The sequence below is a fragment of the Hemitrygon akajei genome, unplaced genomic scaffold (genome assembly GCF_048418815.1).
Source record: "Hemitrygon akajei unplaced genomic scaffold, sHemAka1.3 Scf000057, whole genome shotgun sequence".
In the NCBI taxonomy this organism is placed as follows: Eukaryota; Metazoa; Chordata; class Chondrichthyes; order Myliobatiformes; family Dasyatidae; genus Hemitrygon; species Hemitrygon akajei.
Window position 1 is genome coordinate 5861820 of NW_027331943.1, and position 21350 is coordinate 5883169.

Sequence of the window (21350 nt, forward strand, 5' to 3'; positions counted from 1 at the left end):
CCTGCCGTCTGGGAAAAGGCAACGAAGCATTCGGGCTCTCACAACCAGACTATGTAACTGTTTCTTTCCCCCCAAGCTATCTGTGCCTATTGTCTGCTTACTATTTATTGTAATGCCTGCACTGTTTTGTGCACTTTATGCTTTCCTGGGTAGGTCTGTAGTCTAGTGTAGTTTTTTTTTTTATCTGTGTTGTTTTTTACGTAGTTCAGTGTAGTTTTTGTACTGTTTTATGTAGCACCATGGTCCTGAAAAACGATGGCTTGACTTGACTTGACTTAATGGTGTTCCAGTGAAGCAGTTGTCTTCAGATGATGAATTTATACATGAGCATCATATTTACAGATTACTCCTCTTACCTTCGGGTAATGCCTGTCTGATTCATTACAGACAGCGCCAATAAATCCCAACGAGAACAGAGTCACTCACAGGTGTAACACACTTGATTTTCTAATACCGCTCATGGTTGAGTAGGTCAGATCTAGGACAAGACAATCACTGTTTGTGAGCTCCAAGGAGAGTGTCCCTGTTTCTCATTAGTTAGATATTCAGCAAGTTATCAGATTTATTTTTTTCGTATTTTTCCCTTCCTTTTCAGGACAACCTATTGATCTTCTTCCTTTTTAGGACAACCTGTTGATTTTTGGGATCAGCTAGTCAGCAGATTTATTTTATATTTTGTGAGTTCTTCTTCCCTTTTAGGTCAAACTATTGACTTTTGTGGCCATGAGATATCAGCTTTGTGCGTGATCTTTCACACCTAACCTATCTTAGAGATTTTTGAGGAAGTTGCCAGGAAATTTGCTGTAGGCCAAGGTTGTGGATATTGTCTACATGGACTTCAGCACGGTATTTGACAAGTTCCCTCATAGCAGGTCGGTCAAGAAGTTTCAGTTGTTCAGCATCCGAGATGACGTAGTAAACTGGATTAGACACTAGCTTATTGGAGGAATCCAGAGCATGACTCTAGACTGTTGCATTTCTGATTGGCTCCTGAAACTCCTGCAGTGTCACGGGGATCGATGCTGTGTCCGTTGTTGTTTGTCATCTATATCAATGATCTGGATGAAATTATGGTTAACAGAATCAGCAAATTTGCAGATGACACCAAAATTGGGAAGGTGCAGTGGACAAAGAGGAAGACTACAAGAGCTTACAGTGAGATCTAGACCAAACAGGGGCCGATGCAATATAATGAAGACAAATTTCCCTTCGGAAGGACCAAGCAGGGTAGATCTTACACAGCGACCGGTAGAACACTGAAAAGTGTGGTAGAACGAAGTGTTCTGGGAATACAGGTCCATGTCATTGAAAGTGACGGCAAATGTGCTCAAGTTGCAGATCTGAAAGAAAGTCTCTTAGCATATTAACCTTCATAAATGAAAATATTGTGTACAGTAGATGGGATATGATGTTGTATAAGAGGTTGCTGAGACCTAATTTGGATATTATGTGCAGTTCTGCTCACCTACCTACAGGACAGATGGAAATAAGTTTGAAAGAGTACACAAACAAAAACAAGGATGTTGTCGGGACTAGAAGACCTAAGTTCTAAGAAAAGAGTGACCCGGATCAGAATTTATTCATTGGAACATGCAAGATTGAGGGGAGATTTGAGAGAAGTTTACACAATTACATGGGATATAGACAGGATAAATGCAGCAACATTTTGTACAGAGGTAAAGAGATATTATAACAAGAGGTTATCAGTAAAGGGTGAAAGGTGAAAAGTTCAGAGGGTACAAAGGTGAAACTTGTTGACTCAGAGGGTGCTAAGAGTGTGAAACTAGCTAGCAGCGCAAGCAGTACAAGCGGTTCAGAGAAGTCTGGATAGATCCATGAATGATAAGGGTATAAAGCGCCATGGCCTGGTGAAGGTTGATGGGAGTAGGTAGTTAAGTATTCCAGCATGGAAATAGATGGGCCAACAGGCCTGATTCTGTGCTGTACTTTTCTATGACTATGACAAATCAGCTACACGTTGTTTGGGAACTCACGGAGCCAAGACCAGATATCTGTAGTAGGTTTCACTCTGTCAAGTATGGCAGTGAAGCCGGTTGTCTCAGTTTACAATCTGACAGTTTAATATTCATCCTGGATTAATGAGATGAGGTAAATCTGCCCGATGGTCCAAACAAGAATTGAAATTAGTTTCAGACTGAATGCCTGTTCGAAGTCCAGATATGCCGCCACTGCTCTTGATAAATACATGATATAAATACATAAATACAGCAGGTGAGAGAAAAAAGCTGAGGCTGATCCTATAGTTCCCAGTGCTCCCCACCTTAACAGCTGAAACCAGATCTACTGGAGACAAGTCAGAGATCAAAGTCTCCCTTCCCAGGTAGAACGCCAAGAATGTGAAGGAGATTAATTTTGGTCATTATTCCCAGCAGTTCAGTGACAATACACAAACTACACTCACCTCATTTTCTTCTCTACTGAAATGTCCCTCCTTTGTCAACATCCAACCGAGTCTCTCAACCTTTTCTTCAATCGCTTGTTTGAGTCTGTCCTTGTAGAATTTTGTCATTTGGTACAGTTGATACTCCTCCCCCTCTGCCAGGAGGTCAGAGATTGTAAACTCTGGCTCTGTGAATGTAAAAAGGAAAATGTAGTCTTGAACTCAGATATTCTTCATTTCCACCGCTCTCACCAAACTCAACAAAAAAAAAAACATGACTTGAACCTGCCTACAGACACAAAAACAGATTTATTCCGAATCTCCAACACTGGCCTTAAAACTGAACCAACAATGTTCTAGGCATTACATTAATAGAAGGCCCATATTTAATGCAAATCACTCCATCCCCCATCCGACCCACTCACCTATTTCAGTTTTGGATTGGCAATAAATGCTGGGACTGTCGGTAATATTCACTTCCCAGAGATGCTCTCTCCATCCTGGCGAATACATTTCCCTTGATTCACATCCCGGAAATACTCTCTTATCTGGACTACTGTATTTCCTCCAATACACATCCTGGAAATCCTCAGAGCAGGTAGTACATTTCCTGTAGTGGGGTAACGGGTGCCCCACTACACCACATGTACCACAGCCACACATCCCCCCTCTCTCTGATCAACCCTCCAGCAACGAATCGCATTTACCCTCCTCCCTGCCACATTCTGCAAACACATCACCCTCATATTTCACACACCCGCTGCTTGTTGAGGACTTGACAATTCCGTGTTCAATGAGCTTCCGGGCTGACAGACAGTCGCCTCACTTGTGCTGGTTCCAGGGTCCTGATCGGTGTCTCTGGGCTGACAGGCAGTCGCCTTTGTTGTGCTGGTTCCAGGGTCCTGATCGATGTCTCTGGGCTGAATTTGCTCCACTTCCGCTGCGGCCATACTGCATTCTGGGACATTGCTCCCAACCGGACCCTGCTTTGGTACATTGCTTCCCTTGTCCCGATCATCTTTCCTCGATGATCCACCTGGCAAAAACTTCTTCACTACTTTCTGCACTCGTTTCGATTTCCTACCTGACATAAATGATGAATTACAGGTGATATGAGTATGATTTGGAGTTGAGCAAGACTGATTCAGAATGCAATGGAGCCGTGACTCTGGCTGACCAGATTTGGAGTGGAACTGTGCTGGTTACTGTGAACCGTACATCCTGCTTGGTGACCATACCGATAAGCCGGTGACTGGACACATTCACTCCCAGTAAAATAACAGGATAGACACAGTAATGCCAATCACAGCAGTTGAATGATGACCCCGGGAACTTAATGCAACGGTGTCCAGTGATTCTGGGAAACTAAACCTGTAATTTCTCAGATTACTTTTAGATCCTTTTTTAAACAATGGAATAACATGAGCTATCCTTCAATCCTCTGGCACCTCACCCGTAGATACCGACATTTTAAATTTATCTGCCAGGGCCCGTGCAATTTCAACACTCGTTGAAGCTCCGTCAAGTCTCGTTGAAGCTCTGATGGAACACCCTGTCAGGTCCTGGAGACTTATCTACTCTGATTTGCCTCAGGATAGCAAGCACCTCCTCCTCTTCAATCTGTATAGGTTCGATGACCTCACTACCTGTTTGCCTTATTTCCGTTCACTCCATGCCAGTTTCCTTAGTAAATAGAGATGCAGAAAACATGTTTAAGATCTCCCCCATTTCTTTTGGTTCCATACATAGCCGACCACTCAGATCTTCAAGAGGACCTGTTTTACCCCTTACTATGCTTTTGTTCTTTATATACCTGAAGAAGCTCTTTGGATTATCCTTCACATTGACTGCCAACACAACCTCATGTCTTCTTTTAGCCCTCTTTATTTCTTTCTTAAGTATTTTGTGCATTTTTAGACTCCTCAAGCACCTTATTTCCTCCCTGTTACCTATACATGTTATACATCACTCTCTTCTTCTTTATCAGAGTTCCAATATCCCTGAGAACCAAGGCTCCTTATTCTTATTCACTTTGTCTTTAATCCTGAAAGGAACATACAAACTCTGCACTCTCAAAATTTCTCCTTTGAAGGCACGCCACTTATCAATCACATTCTTGCCAGAGAACAACCTGTCCCAATCCACGCTTTTTAGATCCTTTCTCATTTCTTCAAATTTGGCCTTTTTCCAGTTTAGACCCTCAACCCGAGGACCTGATCTATCTTAATTCATGATCAAGTTGAAACTAATGGCGTTATGATCACTGGAACCAAAGTGTTCACCGACACACACTTCCGTCACCTGCCCTAACTCATTTCCTAATAGGAGATCTAATATTATATCCTCCCTAGTTGGTACATCTATATATTGATTTATCAAACTTTCCTGAACACATTTTACAAACTCTAACCCATCTAGACCTTTAACAACATGGGATTCCCAATCAATGTGTGGAAAAGTAAAATCCCCTGCAATCATAACTTTCTGTCTCCTGCAGTTGTTTGTTATCTCTCTGCAGATTTGCTCCTCCAATTCTCGCTGAATATTGGGTGGTCTATAATACAACCCCATTAATGTGGTCATACCTTTCCTGTTTCTCAGCTCCACCCATAATGCCTCGGTAGACAAGCCCTCTAATCTGTCCTGCCTGAGCACTGCTGTAACATTTTCCCTGACTAGCAGTGCTACCTCGCCACCCTTCATTCCTCTGCCCCTACCACGTTTGAAATATTGGAACTCTGGAACATTAAGCTGCCCCTCCTGTAGCCAAGTTTCACTAATGGCTAAAATGTCGTAATTCCATGTGTCAATCCATGCCCTCAGCTCGTCAGCGTTCGCCACAATACGCCTTGCATTGAAATAGACACACCTCAGAAGATTATTACCACCACAAAAGACTTTTTCTGACTTTGCATGAACTTTTAACATTATTTATTTTCACCCCCGCTCCACTATCTGCTCTGGAGCTCTGGTTCTATAGAATGGACTAGATTAAGCTGGAAAGAGTTTAGTGGAGAATGACCAGTACGTCACTGGACTAAGATGTTGGGTTTTCTGTTATATGGTTGGTCTGGGACCGTTTGCCCTGGATAATTGGAGCTTGAAGGGTGACCTTACACACGTACATAAAAATAATCAGGGACGCAGTTAGGGTAGATGGTCATAGTCTTTTTCCCGGGGTAGAGGAGTCTAAGACTCGAGGGCAGAATTTAATATGGACCGAAGGGGCATTCGTTCACGTGGCGGGTGATGGGTATAAATTACATGCAGCCAGAGGAGGCAGTAAACACAAATAAATTTACAAAATTGAGAGGATGTGGGCAGGGAAATGGATAGAAGTCTATAAGGGAAATTTGGGAAAAGCTGTTGGAAAATGGAGCAAGCACAAAAGACATTTGGATCAGCATGAATTAGCTAGGTCGAAGGACCTGTGTCCAGGCTGTTATGTCTGTTTTATTCCCCCCAGAATCAGAGTTGAGCACAATCACAGTGCTTATTGGGGACTGAGACATTTGCTCACTGGCTATACCGGGTTTTCCATCAGAGATCCTGGGAATTTTAAATCCAGGTAGCAGGCCAACTGAATAGGGAAATATTGAGAACTCACATTCACCATTTGTACACAGCGCAGACATGGATTCGGGTATTAAAATACTGAAGCAAACCACATATTTATCCGGAATGAGATGTCAACTGATCTTCAACCATTCCCAATGCTGCCAATGTTCTTGGCTCAGCTACAGAAAACAGATTTCAGAAACTCCCCTCATCTCCTTTCCGCAGCAGCCAAGAAAACCAGGAGGGAGTTGATAGCTGCCTTTCCAAATCCTGAAATGCTCGTTTATCACACAATCTCTGAATTCCTGGAAATGCTCCTACCATCTGGTTCTGAATTTTATAAATGAAAGTTGGAGATATCTTACACATCAGGGCCTGTCTCGAGGTGAAACAGAAACTGACCCAGGACTTTTACATAGCCCACAAGCCCGCAATTGCCTTCCTGTGTTTCACTCACAGCCACCTGATCCAGGAGTACCTGCTCCTTTCACTCAGGTGAAGTTTTGAAACTCACTCAGGTGAGTGGAGTGATTCGACCATTATCGGTGTCAGGTCCCTGAGCTGGAACTGTTGGATTGATCAATTACATCAAGGCTGCTTTACCAGTGGGATCAATGATACTGCTTGTTGAAAGTTTTCTGTGCCCAGTTAGCATCTGTGTAAGTTTGTTCATTTGTACTAGTGTGTGCCAACAGGACAGAAGTTCAGTTAGAATGATCCCAGTGATCATACCTTTGTCCATTCTGTATCTGACTGACGATTGTTGATTGCCGTCGTCTTGTTTATACATTGGTCCCGGGGCAGGAAAGCTCCACCTGCTGGTGATACCCTGAATTACAAGCAAGCAGACAGTGAGTCAGAGAGAGTACGATTACAGTATTTGCAAATAACAATATCGCTATCCACTGTATCAGAGCATCCGTTGGCTTAGGGACAAAACATTCCCTGTTAACATGAACTCCCACACCATGTCTGTAATCCTGTCCAGTGCATCTACTGATAGAGTTACAGAGCAACAGAGCACAGATAGAGACCTTTCAGCCCAATGAGACAATGCTGACTACAGTGCTCACCGAGATGGTCCCAATTTCCTGTGATGGGCCCATTTCCCTACTGGCCTCTTCACTCCATCTACACATCCCAACTGCTTCTGGAATTATACAATTGGGTCTGCCTCATCGACTTCCTCTGGCAATTCCCTCCACATAATCACCAGCCTCTATATGAAACCGTTGTTGCTCGCGTTGGTTTTTCAATCTATTTACTCCTCCTCTGCCCATTTAGATCCCCAATAAGCTACCATAATCTTCACCGTGAACACCATCCACTAATTTTGTGCCATCTGCGAACTTACTGGTCAAGCCTTGTACATTCACATCCAAATGTTTGGAGGATAGTAACTGTTCTGGAACATGGTGTTGCGTGTCCTGAGGCACCTGTACCTTCTACCTGATGGCAGCAGCGAGAAAAGTGCATTGCCTGGGCGGTGAGGATCTTTGATGATGGATGCTGCTGTTCTACGGCAACATTTCATGTAGATAAACTCAATATTTGGGAGACCTTTCCCCGTGACATACTGGACCAAATCCAGTACCTTTCGAAGGATTTTCTGCTCAAAAGCATTGGTGTTCCCCGACCAGTCCGTAATGCAGCCAATCAGCAGACTTTCCACCACACATCTGCAGAGGTTTGCCAACGTTTTTGTGACATACCGAATCTCCGCATACCCCTGAGGAAGTAGAGACACTGTTGTACTGTCTTCGCAATTATATTTATATGATGGGTCTGGGACAGGACCTCTGAGAGTCAGACCCAAGAATTTAAAGTTACTGACCCCCTCCAACTCTGATCCTCCGATAAGTACTGGCTCAAGGACCGCGGGCTTCCCTCTCCGGAATTCTACAATCAGTTTCTTGGTCCTATTGATATTGAGTGAGAGGTTGTTGTTATTACACCAGTCAGCCAAGTTTTCAGTCTCCCTCCTGTATGCTGATTCACCTCCCCTTTTGATAGAGTCCACAACAGAGCTATCATCAGCAAACTTATATATTGTGGTGGAGCTGTACTTAGCCGCACAGTCACAGGTGTAAAGCGAGTAGAGCAGGGGGCTAAGTACACATCCCTGTGGTATTCCAGTGCTGACGGAGATTGAGGAGGAGCTGTTTTTGCCAATCTGAACTGGGTGGGGTCTACAAGTGAGGAAATCCAGGACTCAATTGCACCAGGAGGTATTGAGGTCAGGTCTTGGAGTTTACTGATTAGTTTTGAGGAGATGATGATGTTAAAGGTTCCCTGATAACTTACTGTGAATGACATCGAGCTCAGAGGAGTTGCAGCTTGGTGCACCAGGTGCGGATGTGGTCATCTGGGAGGCTGGGGGTCTATCAGAATTTCCAGTAATTTCCCTTTTTTATTTTAAATACTGCACAAACACCAACGGTTTTCAAGATGCTTCTGACATCCTGAACAGATTTTGCAGAAATGCAATGCCTATATTCATTAGTTTTTTCTTCATTCCAATACAGTCCAGACAGCGAGTGTTCACAACATCCTCCCCGTCACCAACCTCACTGTCAATCTGTTACATCTGCTCCTGAGGTCACTTGTCTCTTCACTGAGGGGCAGTGATCAGATAATGAAAAATAAAACGTGCAACAATCCTTCGTGGGCTGTTACCGAGTAACGGCTCAGCAAAAATAACAGAAAAAATGAATAACAAAGCTCTACAACATATCCTGAATTTAATTAGGACCAAGAGTAGCACAGCAACATTCTCTATCAATAAATTAAAGTTGTATTGTCTCCTTCTACCCTGCCTCGTGCTGCATTTAATTCAACCTGTGCTGGTGATGCTTCCCCCGGCTCACTGCCCCGGGGGCGAGGGTCCTCTCACAATCCCGACCCCGCAGACTATCCCATCACAGAATGGAAAGGAAACTGCCGCCCATCCAGGAACAGTGAGCATGCGCTGTGATTGTTACATCATCAGTGTGGGGGGCGGAGCCTCGAAATGAAACCCGCAGATGCTGCAGATCTGCGGTAAACTAAGAGGGGGACACCAGTTGAACGAGATGGCGGTGGATGTGGAGATGAAACCAGCTGGGAGAAAGATCAAGGACAATCACTGATGGTCCTCCAGTAATACACAGATACAGATACTCCCCTAACCAAATATTATCAATGCACCATGGAAAGTATACCATCCAGATACCTGACACCTTCGTCTGGCTACTGCTCCGCCCATGATTGCAAAGAACTGCGGAGAGTTGTGGGCACAGCTGAGCACAGCATAGAAACCAACCTCCCCTCCATGGACTCTGGCTGCACTTCCCACCGCCTCAGTAAAGCAGGCCGTGTAGTCAAAGATCCTCACAACCTGGGACATTCTCACTTCTCACATATTCCCCATCAGGGAGGAGCTACAAAACCCTGAAGCCATGTACCACAAAGACGGTTTCCATTCTGCTGTTCTGAGCAAACTGAATGTCCCCAGTGTGATAAGATGGACAGCTGACCACACTGTGTTACTTGAAGTGACCTGACACTTTCTGCACGGCACTTTCTCTAGAACCATAATGCTTTGTAGCACTGATATTATTTTACCTTGTATCACCTCAATGCACTGTTTAATGAATTGATGTGTGTGGATAGTACACAAGATAAGATTTCCAGTGAACCTCTACACATGACAATAATAAACAGATTTCTCAATTTAATCGTTTGGAAATTATTAGGCGGCCTGGGTTGCTGGGTTGGATCTTCTGCGGGGAGAGTTAAGTGAAGTGTAGAAATACTTATTTACACAGTTACTTATTGCCCAGTTACACAGAAACAATTATCAAACCCAGGCATCAATCCAGGTGAAGTTTTGATCCGCTACCGGGCCAGGTGATGGAGATAAATTTCCCAGGATATATCTCAAAGGATGGATCCAGTCCCGGCCTCACCACCTCATCCCGCTCCTAGGACCGCAGCACCAGAGGCTGAGCGGCAGGTCATCTCAGGAGTTTCGGTGTGACGGTCCCACAACCTGGACCCACAGAATATGTTCTGTCTGGGAAGCGGTGGAAGCCGGCTGTTCAGGGAAATAACGGGAAGCACTGCCCAACATTGCTCAGGACCGGCCTCAATTCTCACCTGCAGGATCTCGTTGGTCTTGCCCCACAGAGAATGATCGTTCCCCTGGCTCCCCGCCCCAGGGGGCAAGGTCACTTTCCTGATCCCTGCCCCACAGACGATCCGCCGCTTTCATCCACACAAAAATCACTGCCCATCCTGGGACTGAGCATGCGCAGTGTGATCGTACGTCATAGAGTGGGGGCAGGGCCTCAGAAACAAATCTGCAAATGCTGCCGATCTGTGGTAAAAAGGGAGCAGGAAACAGGATCATGTGATGGGTGCAGGGTCTCTCATTTAAAACAGTGACTCTGCTCTTCACTCCTCACACGCTGCCTGATCTACCCGCCAAAATTTCCACATTTCAAATTTACACCAGCTACATTTTTAATTTTGCTCTCTCTGCATCTTACACATCCCATCCCTGTACTGCATAGGTCACAGAAATACAGGTTCGATTCCCATTACTGTCTAACAGACGATTCAGACCCAAAAAGGAATCCTGCAGGTTTTGTTCAAACCACTTCTATGTTTACAAACACTAATTTCTATTCATATTCCTTTGGAATCACTGGACAGGAACACTGAAACATCAAGTGAGAAACAGCAGGAGGAGGCCATTCAGACCCTCAACCAATGACAATGATAGATGCTCTCCAATCTCAGCCACATTTCTTCCCAATCCTCATTGCCTCAATCCCTTCAGTCTCCACCCATCTCCCAGCCTCTTTGTTCTGTGAGGGAGATCATTGAGTCTTCACCGCCTCTGTGGTGAGGATTTACAAACATTCACCATCTTCGGAGTGGAGACATTTCCCCTCATCTCAGTCCCGGACAGTCCAACCCCTTTTTCAGAGACTGGGATCCCTGGTTCAACCGGTAATGATGTTGTGCATTTCAATGAGTTCACGTCTCAGTCCTCGATTCTCTAAATGAAAGGGTTATCGCATTTGATCTTTCTTCATATGATGACCCCACCACTCCAGGGATCAGTCAGGTGAATCTTCATTGCACTCTCTATAACAAATACTCTCTTACCTCTTTGTTAATCCTCTATGGAAATAATTTCCATTTTCTGCAGCCCCGTGTTGCCCCAACCACTCACCTCCCACCTCTGTCACTATTTCCACCATCCCACCTCCCCCCTCGCCTGGATCCACCTCTCACTTCCCCGCTCTTGCCCCATCCCCACCCCTCACCTCTTTTCTCTGACTATTTCCCATCTACTCTCAGTCCAGAGGGAGGGTCTCGGCCCGAAATATTGATAGTCCCTTCTCAAACACAGATGCTGCCCGACCCACTGAGTTCCTCCGGCAGTTTGTTCTTTGGTCTGTATAACCCGTGTTAGTGTGGAGAGCGGGATTTTACACCATATTCCAGGTACAATCTCCACAAAACCCAAATAATTGTTAAAGTGATTTTCATTCTTATACCAATAACTCTTCCAATAAATACAATGTAACTTGGACCTCCCTCCCTACCCTCTGCATCTAAGTCCATCGCCATTGAATCACACTCAGGATTTCAATTTGTCCTATAGTAGTGGGAGATCTCAGATTTCCCATATTGGTCTCCAGTTGACCTGTTGTTCTCACTCACTTATTTTGCCTCTGTAACCACGAAACCTTTCGACAAGAGACACAGAACATAGAACAGTACAGCACAGGAACAGGCCCTTCGGCCCAAAATGTTGTGCTCAAACTATTCAATTAATCAAATTGCCAACTAAACTGATCCCTTCTGCCTACACAATTTTCCCTCACATCCACATGTTTATCTAAACATCTCTTAAAAGTCCCCAATGTATCTGCCACTACCATCACACCAAGCAGCTCATTCCACTAAACCACCACTCGGTGTAAAAAAAACTTTCCCCTCACATCTTCTTTCAAACTACCCCTCTCACTTTAAATGCATGCATCTTGATTTAGACATTTATACTCTGGGTAAAAAGTTATTCTCTATCTACTCTATCTATACATTTTGTAGCTTTATGAACCTCCATCGTCTCACCCCAGCCTGCGCTGCTCTTGAAAAAACAACACAAGTTTGTCCAACCTCTCGTTACAACTCATGCCCTCTAATCCAGGTACAGAGAAACACTGACTTGTGGCAGCATCACAGTCAAGTACATTCAGATAACACACGGAACATAAATTACACAATTCTATGTCATTATCAATATGGTAATGCAAGTTCTATATAATTAACAATATACAAATACATATATTGTGTCAATAATCATAAATATACATTTTGTGTCGTTATCAATGTATAAAAATATTTTTTTTCAAAAGCAGCCTTGGAAATGTTGAATTTGGTCCCTCAGCCAAATTGTTGACACAGTTTGAGAAAAACTGGGCTCCAAGCACTTGTCCTTTCAACACTCACTGGGAAATCCTGCAGACCCGAGCAGGGTCTGGTTATTCCTTCTCGTTAAATACACAGACAACAGGAACAGGCCATTCAGACCATCCAGTCCATCCTGTCATTCAATAAGATCCAAGACCAGTGCATCCTTACTCCCCAACACCAGTTCAATCTCCGCTTTGCCCAGATCATTGGCCAAACTTGCAGGTCAACGGTCTGCCATTGTTTGCCCACCACCCCCCCCCCCCCAAAGTGGAGAATATCTCTGCTTGCCGCCATCGGGCTCAGACATTTCCACAGACGAGCCCCTCATGTCCCTTCCCCACTTTCAATGGGCTTCTTCCCCATCGTGCTCATTGAACCCCCGCTGGAACAAACATCCTCTCAGACCCCATGCTGTTCACCCCCTCTCACAGCACCTTTATCCTCTCAGTAAAATCCCTCACCTACGTCTTTCTGCCAGATCACTTACTCCACGAGAAGCCTGCATCAAGGAGCAGTTTCCTCCTACCTGTCAGTGACAGATTATACTTCGGCCGCAGAACTCATTTCACAAACTCACCCAACTTCCCGTGGAGGGAAAAAGGAAATAATTCAAAAAGCTGGACATCTACTTTGGGATTTGTTCTGCTGTGACGGGAAGTTCGAAGCGGGAGCAAGAAATGAATTCAGTGGGGGTAACGCCTTCTCAGCTGGTCTGCCTCTGCTATTGGATGCAACCAGTGATTGACATCACTTCACACCAATGGGAAGAGCGTAACTCCTCTGTTGACTGTGGGGTGGTGTGGGTGGGTCTGGTAATTTTTACCTCAGCTGGTAAAGTTCAACCGTCTCAGCGCCAGTGTGACGTAAGGAACTACGCACACGATGTCAGCTCCAGGTGTGGGGAACCCACACGTGTCATCAGGCATGAGGGGGTACAGAGTGAAATCAGATCCCGGTGTGGGGAACCCACACGTGACATCAGGCATGAGGGGGTACACGTGACGTCACATCCCGATGTGGCGAACCCACACGTGACATCAGGCATGTGGGGGTACACAGTGATGTCACGTGTGGGTGAGAACTTGGTTTCAAAAGCTGTTCAATGGACGTTTTTAATGATTTCAGGGGGACAATGAAGGAAATTTAACAGGCTTCATCACTGAATCTTGTATTGTATGAGTTTAAGTCTCCTGCTATCAGCCCAGCGTTGCCATGTTGTTGATGGAGTGGGCACTATGGCCCTTTTCTCAAACTGGGTCACAAAACCCCAAACGCTTCTGGGGAAAACTTTCCAGGGTGGTCTGTTGTGGGGTGCATCAGTCAATGCAGTATCCTGTTGTTTATAATTTCACAAAGAATCGTTTTACTGATGTAAACTGGAATTGCTAGCAGTGTAAACACAGATTCGTATCAGTTAACAGAAGGCCTCTCATCCCTACAGTCTTCGTCTCCTGGTGAACTAAAAACTCTGACAATGTGGACCACAGATACTCCTTCCTCTAAGTCAGTGTATCATTCAAACAGCTGATCGCTGAGATGCACTATATTTGTTAGTCAGCGAAGTTCCCCCAGATATAGTTTGATGGATTTGTTGGGGAGCTCAGGGATGTCACAGTGAAATGACGGTCAGCCAAACCCTCTGTTCTGTCCCTCTGACCTCCGGAGGTTCCACAGGGACCTCCTGCAAATCGCAGCACATTGCCAATTCCAGCTGATGTCGGTAGTATTCCTGTTCAGGAGGGGTGAGGAAGGGGGCTGATCACGGGTTTGTGTAAATTGAGTGTTAGTATGTGTTGAATGTATGTATTGGGGAGCACTTCGGGTCCAGTGATCACAATACCATTAGTTTCAATATCATTATTGAGAAGGATAGGACTGGACCCAGGGTTATTTTTGATTGAAGAAAGGCTAACTTTGAGAAGATGCAAAAGGATTTAGAAGGAGTGGATTGGGACAATTTGTTTTATGGGAAGGATGCAATAGAGAAATGGAAGTCATTAAAAGGTGAAAATTTGAGGGTACCTTTATGTTCCTGCTAGGTTGAAAGGAATGGTTAAAAGTTTGAGAGCACCATGGTTTTCAAGGGATATTGGAAACTTGGTTCGGAAAAAGAGGGAGATCTACAATAAATATAGGCAGCATGGAGTAAATGAGGTGCTCAAGGAATATAAAGAATGTAAAAAGAATTTTAAGAAAGAAATTAGAAAATCTAAAAGAAGATGCGAGGTTGTTTTGGCAAGTAAGGTGAAAATAAATCCGAAGGGTTTCAACAGTTATATTAATAGCAAAAGGATAGTGAGGGATACAATTGGTCCCTTAGAGAATCAGAGTGGACAGCTATGTGTGGAGCCGAAAGAGATGGGGTAGATTTTGAACAATTTATTTTCTTCGGTATTCACTAAGGAGAAGGATATTGAATTGTGTAAGGTAAGGGAAACAAGTAGGGAAGTTGTGGAAACTATGACCATTAAAGAGGAGGAATTACAGGCGCTTTTAAGGAATATAGAAGTGGATAAATTTCTAGGTCCTGACAGGATATTCCCTAGGACATTGAGGAAAGTTAGTGTAGAAATAGCAGGGGCTCTGACAGAAATATTTCAAATGTCATTAGAAACGGGGATGGTGCCGGAGGATTGGCATATTGCACATGTGGTTCCATTGTTTAAGAAGGGTTCTAAGAGAAAACCTAGCAATTATAGGCCTGTCAGTTTGACGTCAGTGGTGGGTAAATTAATGGAAAGTATTCTTAGAGATGGTATATATTATTCTCTGGATAGACAGGGTCTGATTAGGAATAGTCAGCATGGATTTGTGCGTGGAAAGTCATGTTTGACAGCTCTTATGGAATTTTTTGAAGAGGTTACGAGGAAAGTTGACCATGGTAAACCAGTGGATGTTGTCTGTATGAACTACTGTAAGGCCTTTGGCAAGGTTCCGCACTGAAGGTTAGTTAGGAAGGTTCAATCGTTAGGTATTAATATTGAAGTAGTAAAATGGATTCAACAGTGGCTGGATGGGAGATGCATGAGAGTAGTGGTGGATAACTGTTTGTCAGGTTGGAGGCCGGTGACTAGTGGTGTGCCTCAGGGATCTGTATTGGGTAAAATGTTGTTTGTCATAGACATTAATGATCTGGATGATGGGGTGCTAAATTGGATTTGTAAGTATGCAGATGATACTAATGTAGGTGGCGTTGTGGATAATGGAAGTAGGTTTTCAAAGCTTGCGGAGAGATTTCGGCCAGTCAGAGGAGTGGGCTGAATGATAGCAGATGGAGTTTAATGCTGATAAGCGTGAGGTACTACATTTTGGTAGGAATCATCCAAATAGGACATACATGGTAAATGGTAGGGCATTGAAGAATGCAGTAGAACAGAGTGATCTAGGAATAATGGTGCATAGTTCGCTGAAGGTGGAATCTCATGTGGATAGGGTGGTGAAGAAAGCTTTTTGTATGCAGGCCTTTATAAATCAGTGCATTGAGTATAGGAGTTGGGATGTAATGTTAAAATTGTACAAGGCATTGGTAAGGCCAAATTTGGAGTATTGTGTACAGTTCTGGTCAGCGAATTATAGGAAAGATTTCAACAAAATAGAGAGAGTACAGCAAAGATTTACTAGAATGCTACCTGGGTTTCAGCACCTAAGTTACAGGGAAAGGCTGAACAAGTTAGGTCTTTACTGTTTGGAGCATAGAAGGTTGAGGGGGACTTGATAGAGGTATTTAAAATTATGAGGGGGATAGATCGAATTGACGTGGATAGGCTTTTTTCCGTTGAAAGTAGGGGAGATTCAAACAAGTTGACATGAGTTGAGAGTTAGGGGGCAGAAGTTTAAGGGTAACATGAGGGGGAATTTCTTTATTCAGAGAGTGGTAGCTGTGTGGAATGAGCTTCCAGTAGAAGTGGTAGAGGCAGGTTCGGTATTGTCATTTAAAGTAAAATTGGATAGGTATATGGACAGGAAAGGAATGGAGGGTTATGGGCTGGGTGCAGGCCAGTGGGACTAGGTAAGAGTAGGCATTTGGCAAGGACTAGAAGGGCCGAGATGGCCTGTTTCGGTGCTGTAATTGTTATATGGTTATATGTCATATGTTATATATTATATTATATTATATTATATGTTATATGTTATATGGTTAGTTGCCATGGAAGTGGGCGGGTCCGAGCCAGACAGCTGGAGAGTCCAGCTGTCTGCTCTTGCAGATCTGTATTTAGTTTCGTTCCCAAGACGAGACTGTGGGGTCAATTAGTTGTGGTTCCCCAAGCTGGAATGGAGGATGTGGGTGATGTGGATCAGTTTACGTGTGTGGGTGTGGGGTAAATGGTGGAAAGGGTATGGGGCCATTAGTGGGATGGAGGGAGGGAGGGGATGTGGGTTATCAGACACAGCATAACATGGGAGGATGGGTCCCAGGAAAAATTGAGTCATAAAGAAGGGATGAGTTGGTCCATTGAATCAGACTGGATCAGACCTTTCAGGAAGCAACAGTTCCCTTTGCATGTTAATTACTGACTAATCTTCCTGAACGTTGTGTTTGTGACAGAGCCCCAGTGTCTGGGAACAGCTAAATGGCAGGACGCAGAGGGTGATGGGGAGGGGCTGTTTTTTGGACTCCAGGCCAGTGCTTCGTGATGTTCCTCATGGTTATACTTGTCATCTATATCAATCATTTGGTTGGGAATATATAGGGTATAGGTAGTAAGTTTGAACATGGAACATAGAAACCAACAGCACATTACAGGTCTTTTGGGTCACAATGTTCTGCTGACTATATAACCTGCTCTAGAAACTGTCTAGAATTACCCAACTGCATAACACTATTTTTCTGAGCTCCATGTACCTATCTAAGAGTCTCTTAAAATACCCTGTTGTATCTGCCTCCACCACCGTCGCCAGCAATGCATAACAGTCCCACCACTCTGTGTGGAAAAATTCCCCTGACATTCCCCCTCTACCTTCCGCCAAGCATCTTAAAACTATACCCCCTCATGTCAGTCATTTCAGCCCTGGGAAGAAAGCCTCTGGCTATCCACATGGTCAATGCCTCTCATCATTTTACACACCTCTATCAGGTCACCTCTCATTCTCCATCACTCCAAGGAGAAAAGGCCAAGCAAGTTTGCAGCAGGTATGTTTAAAGAATTACTTTTTTTGAACGATATTAAGTATAAACTCTCCACTTTGTTTCCATCTCCCCACTCAAAAGTGACGAAAAGCTACTTCACTTCAAGACCTTGAAATGAGCAAATACTGAGGGAATGTGAGTGACCTTAAAGAGCTGGGATACTGACAGAACATTGCCAGAGCTGAAGTGATTGTAACTGGGTCTGACAGAGGAATAACTGGTACTTCTGGGCACATTCAGTCTCAACCTAACTATTTCCTACGTTTCTTTGTGCAGGTATGTAATGTCTAAAGGACCAGTGTTTGAGTAAATGAGACTCACCAAACTTTCTCCTGACTGAATCAATGAAAACTCTGAGTCTGAAGGGTTCTCTCCAGTTGATGCTCTCCGTCCTCGGGCTGGTTCACTTGTTGATCTTTCCTCGTCCTCAGTTCTGGTTTGCTTCCAGTTGTGGGCTTTTCTTCCAGTAAATCTCTCACCGCAGATCTAGCTTTAACATGAAAAATAATAAAGCACGTTAACAACACAAAGGAGAACAAAACATTACTGCTCAATGTTCCTAAAAATAAAACTCACTGAAATTTAAACATTAAGACAAATATAATGATCTGAGTAAACAAATCTGTATTTATTCCTCACACGTCACAAAACAATATGGGATAAGGAGGAGCCATCATTCATTCAGGAACAGAATTATGTGATTTGATCCATCTGGTCTGCCCCACCATTCAACCATGGCTGATTCCATTCCAACACCATATTCCTGCCTTCCTCCTGTAACCCTGAAGCTACTAGGAACAAACACGAATATATTAACCTCTGCCATAAATATACCCCAATAACAGCTTCATCCACCCTCTCTGGCAACAAATTCCACAGATCAGTCACCCTTTACTTGATATTCTCCTCATCTCAATTTTAAAGGGAAGCTTCTTTATTCTGAGACTGTGTTCTCAGATCCCAGACTCTCCGTCTAATGGAAACATCCTCTCCATGTCCACTGTATCCAGGCTCTTCAGCATTCAGTAGGTTACCTTAAACAAGCAAACCACCACTCCCACTGTCCTTCTGAACTCCATTGAGCACAGGTCCAGGACCATTGCCTAACAGACAGGTGACAGTGAGGGAAAATGTCCAAACACGCTTTGAACACTGAACCTCTGGGTCCAATTCTACTGCTGCAAACATTTAATGACCTCTTCACCATGTGAGGGATGGTATAGGAACTCATTCTCTCCTCAGATTAGCATGCATTGCCGCCAAAGGAACTCCAGAAACTAACATCTGAGACCAGACCATAAACACTCGCTCAACACCTCATGAGCCCGAGCAGCTCGATCCCCAGATCCATTTCACCAGGGTCAAAACGTGTGATAGGGTCACACAGCTGAACGTGTCACTTACCGACACCAGAATCCTCACTCATCGTCCCCACATCAGGGATTTCCCCACAACCAATGTCCAGCAACCCGAGACTTGTGATTCATTGTGGAAGGATAATATCCAACCCCATCTACTGAAGTACTGACCTGGTCAAATCCCAAATACTGACAGTTCCATATTCCAGGATCTACATCCCAGGATCACAGTCCAAGCACCAATTTCCCAGGACACCCTTGCTGCTGATAACATGCTGTAGTGTGTCGGTCATTCAGAGTTCAAAAACTAACACTCCTACATCAACCTGTGGCAGAATGGGAACCTGATAATCCTCTGACTGGAGCAGATATTGGGCTGGAAAACTGGGCGTGGGTCACCAGCAGGCAGGGATAGGTTTCACGTTGTCTCCAGCAGCTAAACTGAAAGCACTTTATCATTATCTTATTGTTAAATGAGATTTTGCCCAGCACAATTGGCCGTCACATTTCCTGTAGGCTAACAGGAATAACAGGCTTTTCATTTCAAATTGAAATTAAATGCTGGAGACTCGGTACATCAGATTGGATCTGTGGAAAGAGAAACTGTGGAAGACTCAGTATCAGAACTGATGCTGCCCGATTTGATGAATGGTTCCAGCATTTTCTCTTTTGACTTTAAATGATGCACAACTATTGACTGATTACAAGATGTTTGTGGCGGCCTGAACAAAGTTGCACAAATTTAAGTCCCACATTCATTAGTTTTCTCTGCATTCCAACACAGGGTTAATACAGTCGACACAGTGAATGCTCACAACATCCTCCCCACCCCACTATCAGTCTGTTCCATCTGCTCCCGAGGCCACTAACTCTCAATGAGCGGAAGTGACCAGAGAGCGATAAAATTGTGCTCCACTCCCTGCAGATCCTGGCTGCTCCTGGCAACAGGAAAATTGCCTCTCTAAAAATAACCAAAACAGGAAAAAACAGACTCAACTTTAAACGCTGAGAGTCTCCGTCTGACAAAGATTAACACAGCGGCCATTTGGTAACTTTGAAACTAAAATTGTGGTGACTGTCTTTATCCTTCCACATTCTGCATTAAATAAATCCTCTGGTAGATCAGGTAACAAACACTGATTTCAGAAATAACTCCGTGAGGCAAAATACTTCACAATGAAGGCAACGGTAGACGAGAGATTGTCGATATTTATCATCGAGGTGGTGGGATGCAGGCTGGACAGAGGTTGAACAAGATGGGCAGGGATTAAGCAGATGGAACGGGTGGGAGAAGGGATCAAGGACGATCACTGATGATCCTCCAGCAATCACAGACACTGAATTAACAGTACATACTACTATGTAGTAAAATGACAAAGATAGAGCAACAGGAACTTTGGCATTTACCCTTCTCCCCGAACAACTTTTATCAACACAGCATGGAAAATATCCCCAGGTTCGATGTGAAGGTCTCACAATCCGGACCGACCCCGGTAGGTTTTGTCCAGGAAGCGGGGTGAGACCGCGAGTTCGGGGAAGTTACCGGGACTCACTGCCCAGCATCGGTCGGGACCGGACTCAATACTCACAGCATGGATCTTGTCGGTCCCGCTCCGCAGAGAATGATCCGACCCCCCAAACCCCCGGCTCCCCGCCCGAGGGGGCGAGGACCCTCTCCCGATCCGGATCCCGTAGACAATCCGCCGCTCCGGACCCGCTTCAACACAAAGAAAAAAATCACTGCCCAGCCCGGGAATGTGAGCATGCGCAGTGCTTATTGCGTCATCAGAGCGTGGGCGGGGCCTCGGAGCCAAACCTTCAGAAGCTGCCGATTCAAGTCACTTTTATTGTCATTTCGACCATAACTGCAGGTACAGTACACAGTAAAAATGAGACAACGTGTTTTTCAGGAACATGGTGTTTGTTACATGACACAGTACAAAAACTGGACTGAACCACATAAAAAATAACACAGGGAAAAAAAACTACACCAGACCACAGACCTACCCTGGACTGCATAAAGTGCACAAAACAGTGCAGACATTACAATAAATAATAAACAAGACAATAGGGCAGTAAGGTGTCAGTCCAGGCTCTGGATATTGAGGAGTCCGATAGCTTGGTGTAAGAAGCTGTTACATAGTCTGGTCGTGAGAGCCCGAATGATTCGGAGACCTTTCCCAGACGGCAGGAGGGAGAAGAGATTGTATGAGGGGTGCGTGGGTTCCTTCATAATGCTGTTTGCTTTGCAGATGTAGCATGTAGTGTAAATGTCCGTAATGGCGGGAAGAGAGACCCCGATGATCTTCTCAGCTGACCTCACTATCCGCTGCAGGATCTTGCGATCGGAGATGGTGCAATTTCCGAACCAGGCAGTGATGCAGCTGCTCAGGATGCTCTCAATACAACCCCTGTAGAATGTGTTGAGGATGGA

At 44.5% G+C, this 21350-nt stretch overlaps 2 protein-coding genes and 1 long non-coding RNA gene across 3 annotated transcripts in view; 1 reads left to right on the forward strand and 2 right to left on the reverse strand.

Moving 5' to 3' along the window:
- Positions 1 to 21350, reverse strand: part of LOC140721496 (uncharacterized) — a 1502390-nt gene that overhangs the window by 1355370 nt on the left and 125670 nt on the right. The window lies entirely within an intron of this gene.
- Positions 1 to 21350, forward strand: part of LOC140721492 (uncharacterized) — a 692273-nt gene that overhangs the window by 643831 nt on the left and 27092 nt on the right. The window lies entirely within an intron of this gene.
- The window catches only part of LOC140721517 (NACHT, LRR and PYD domains-containing protein 3-like), a 47344-nt gene that overhangs the window by 23250 nt on the left and 2744 nt on the right, over positions 1 to 21350 (reverse strand). Inside the window, exons 2-6 of the mRNA XM_073036332.1 lie at positions 20506 to 20741; positions 17880 to 18044; positions 6692 to 6788; positions 3159 to 3485; positions 2423 to 2589 (exon numbers count right to left, since the gene is read on the reverse strand). Of these exons, the coding sequence (XP_072892433.1) occupies positions 2423 to 2589; positions 3159 to 3485; positions 6692 to 6788; positions 17880 to 18044; positions 20506 to 20741 (992 nt within the window). The remainder of the gene's footprint in view (positions 1 to 2422; positions 2590 to 3158; positions 3486 to 6691; positions 6789 to 17879; positions 18045 to 20505; positions 20742 to 21350) is intronic.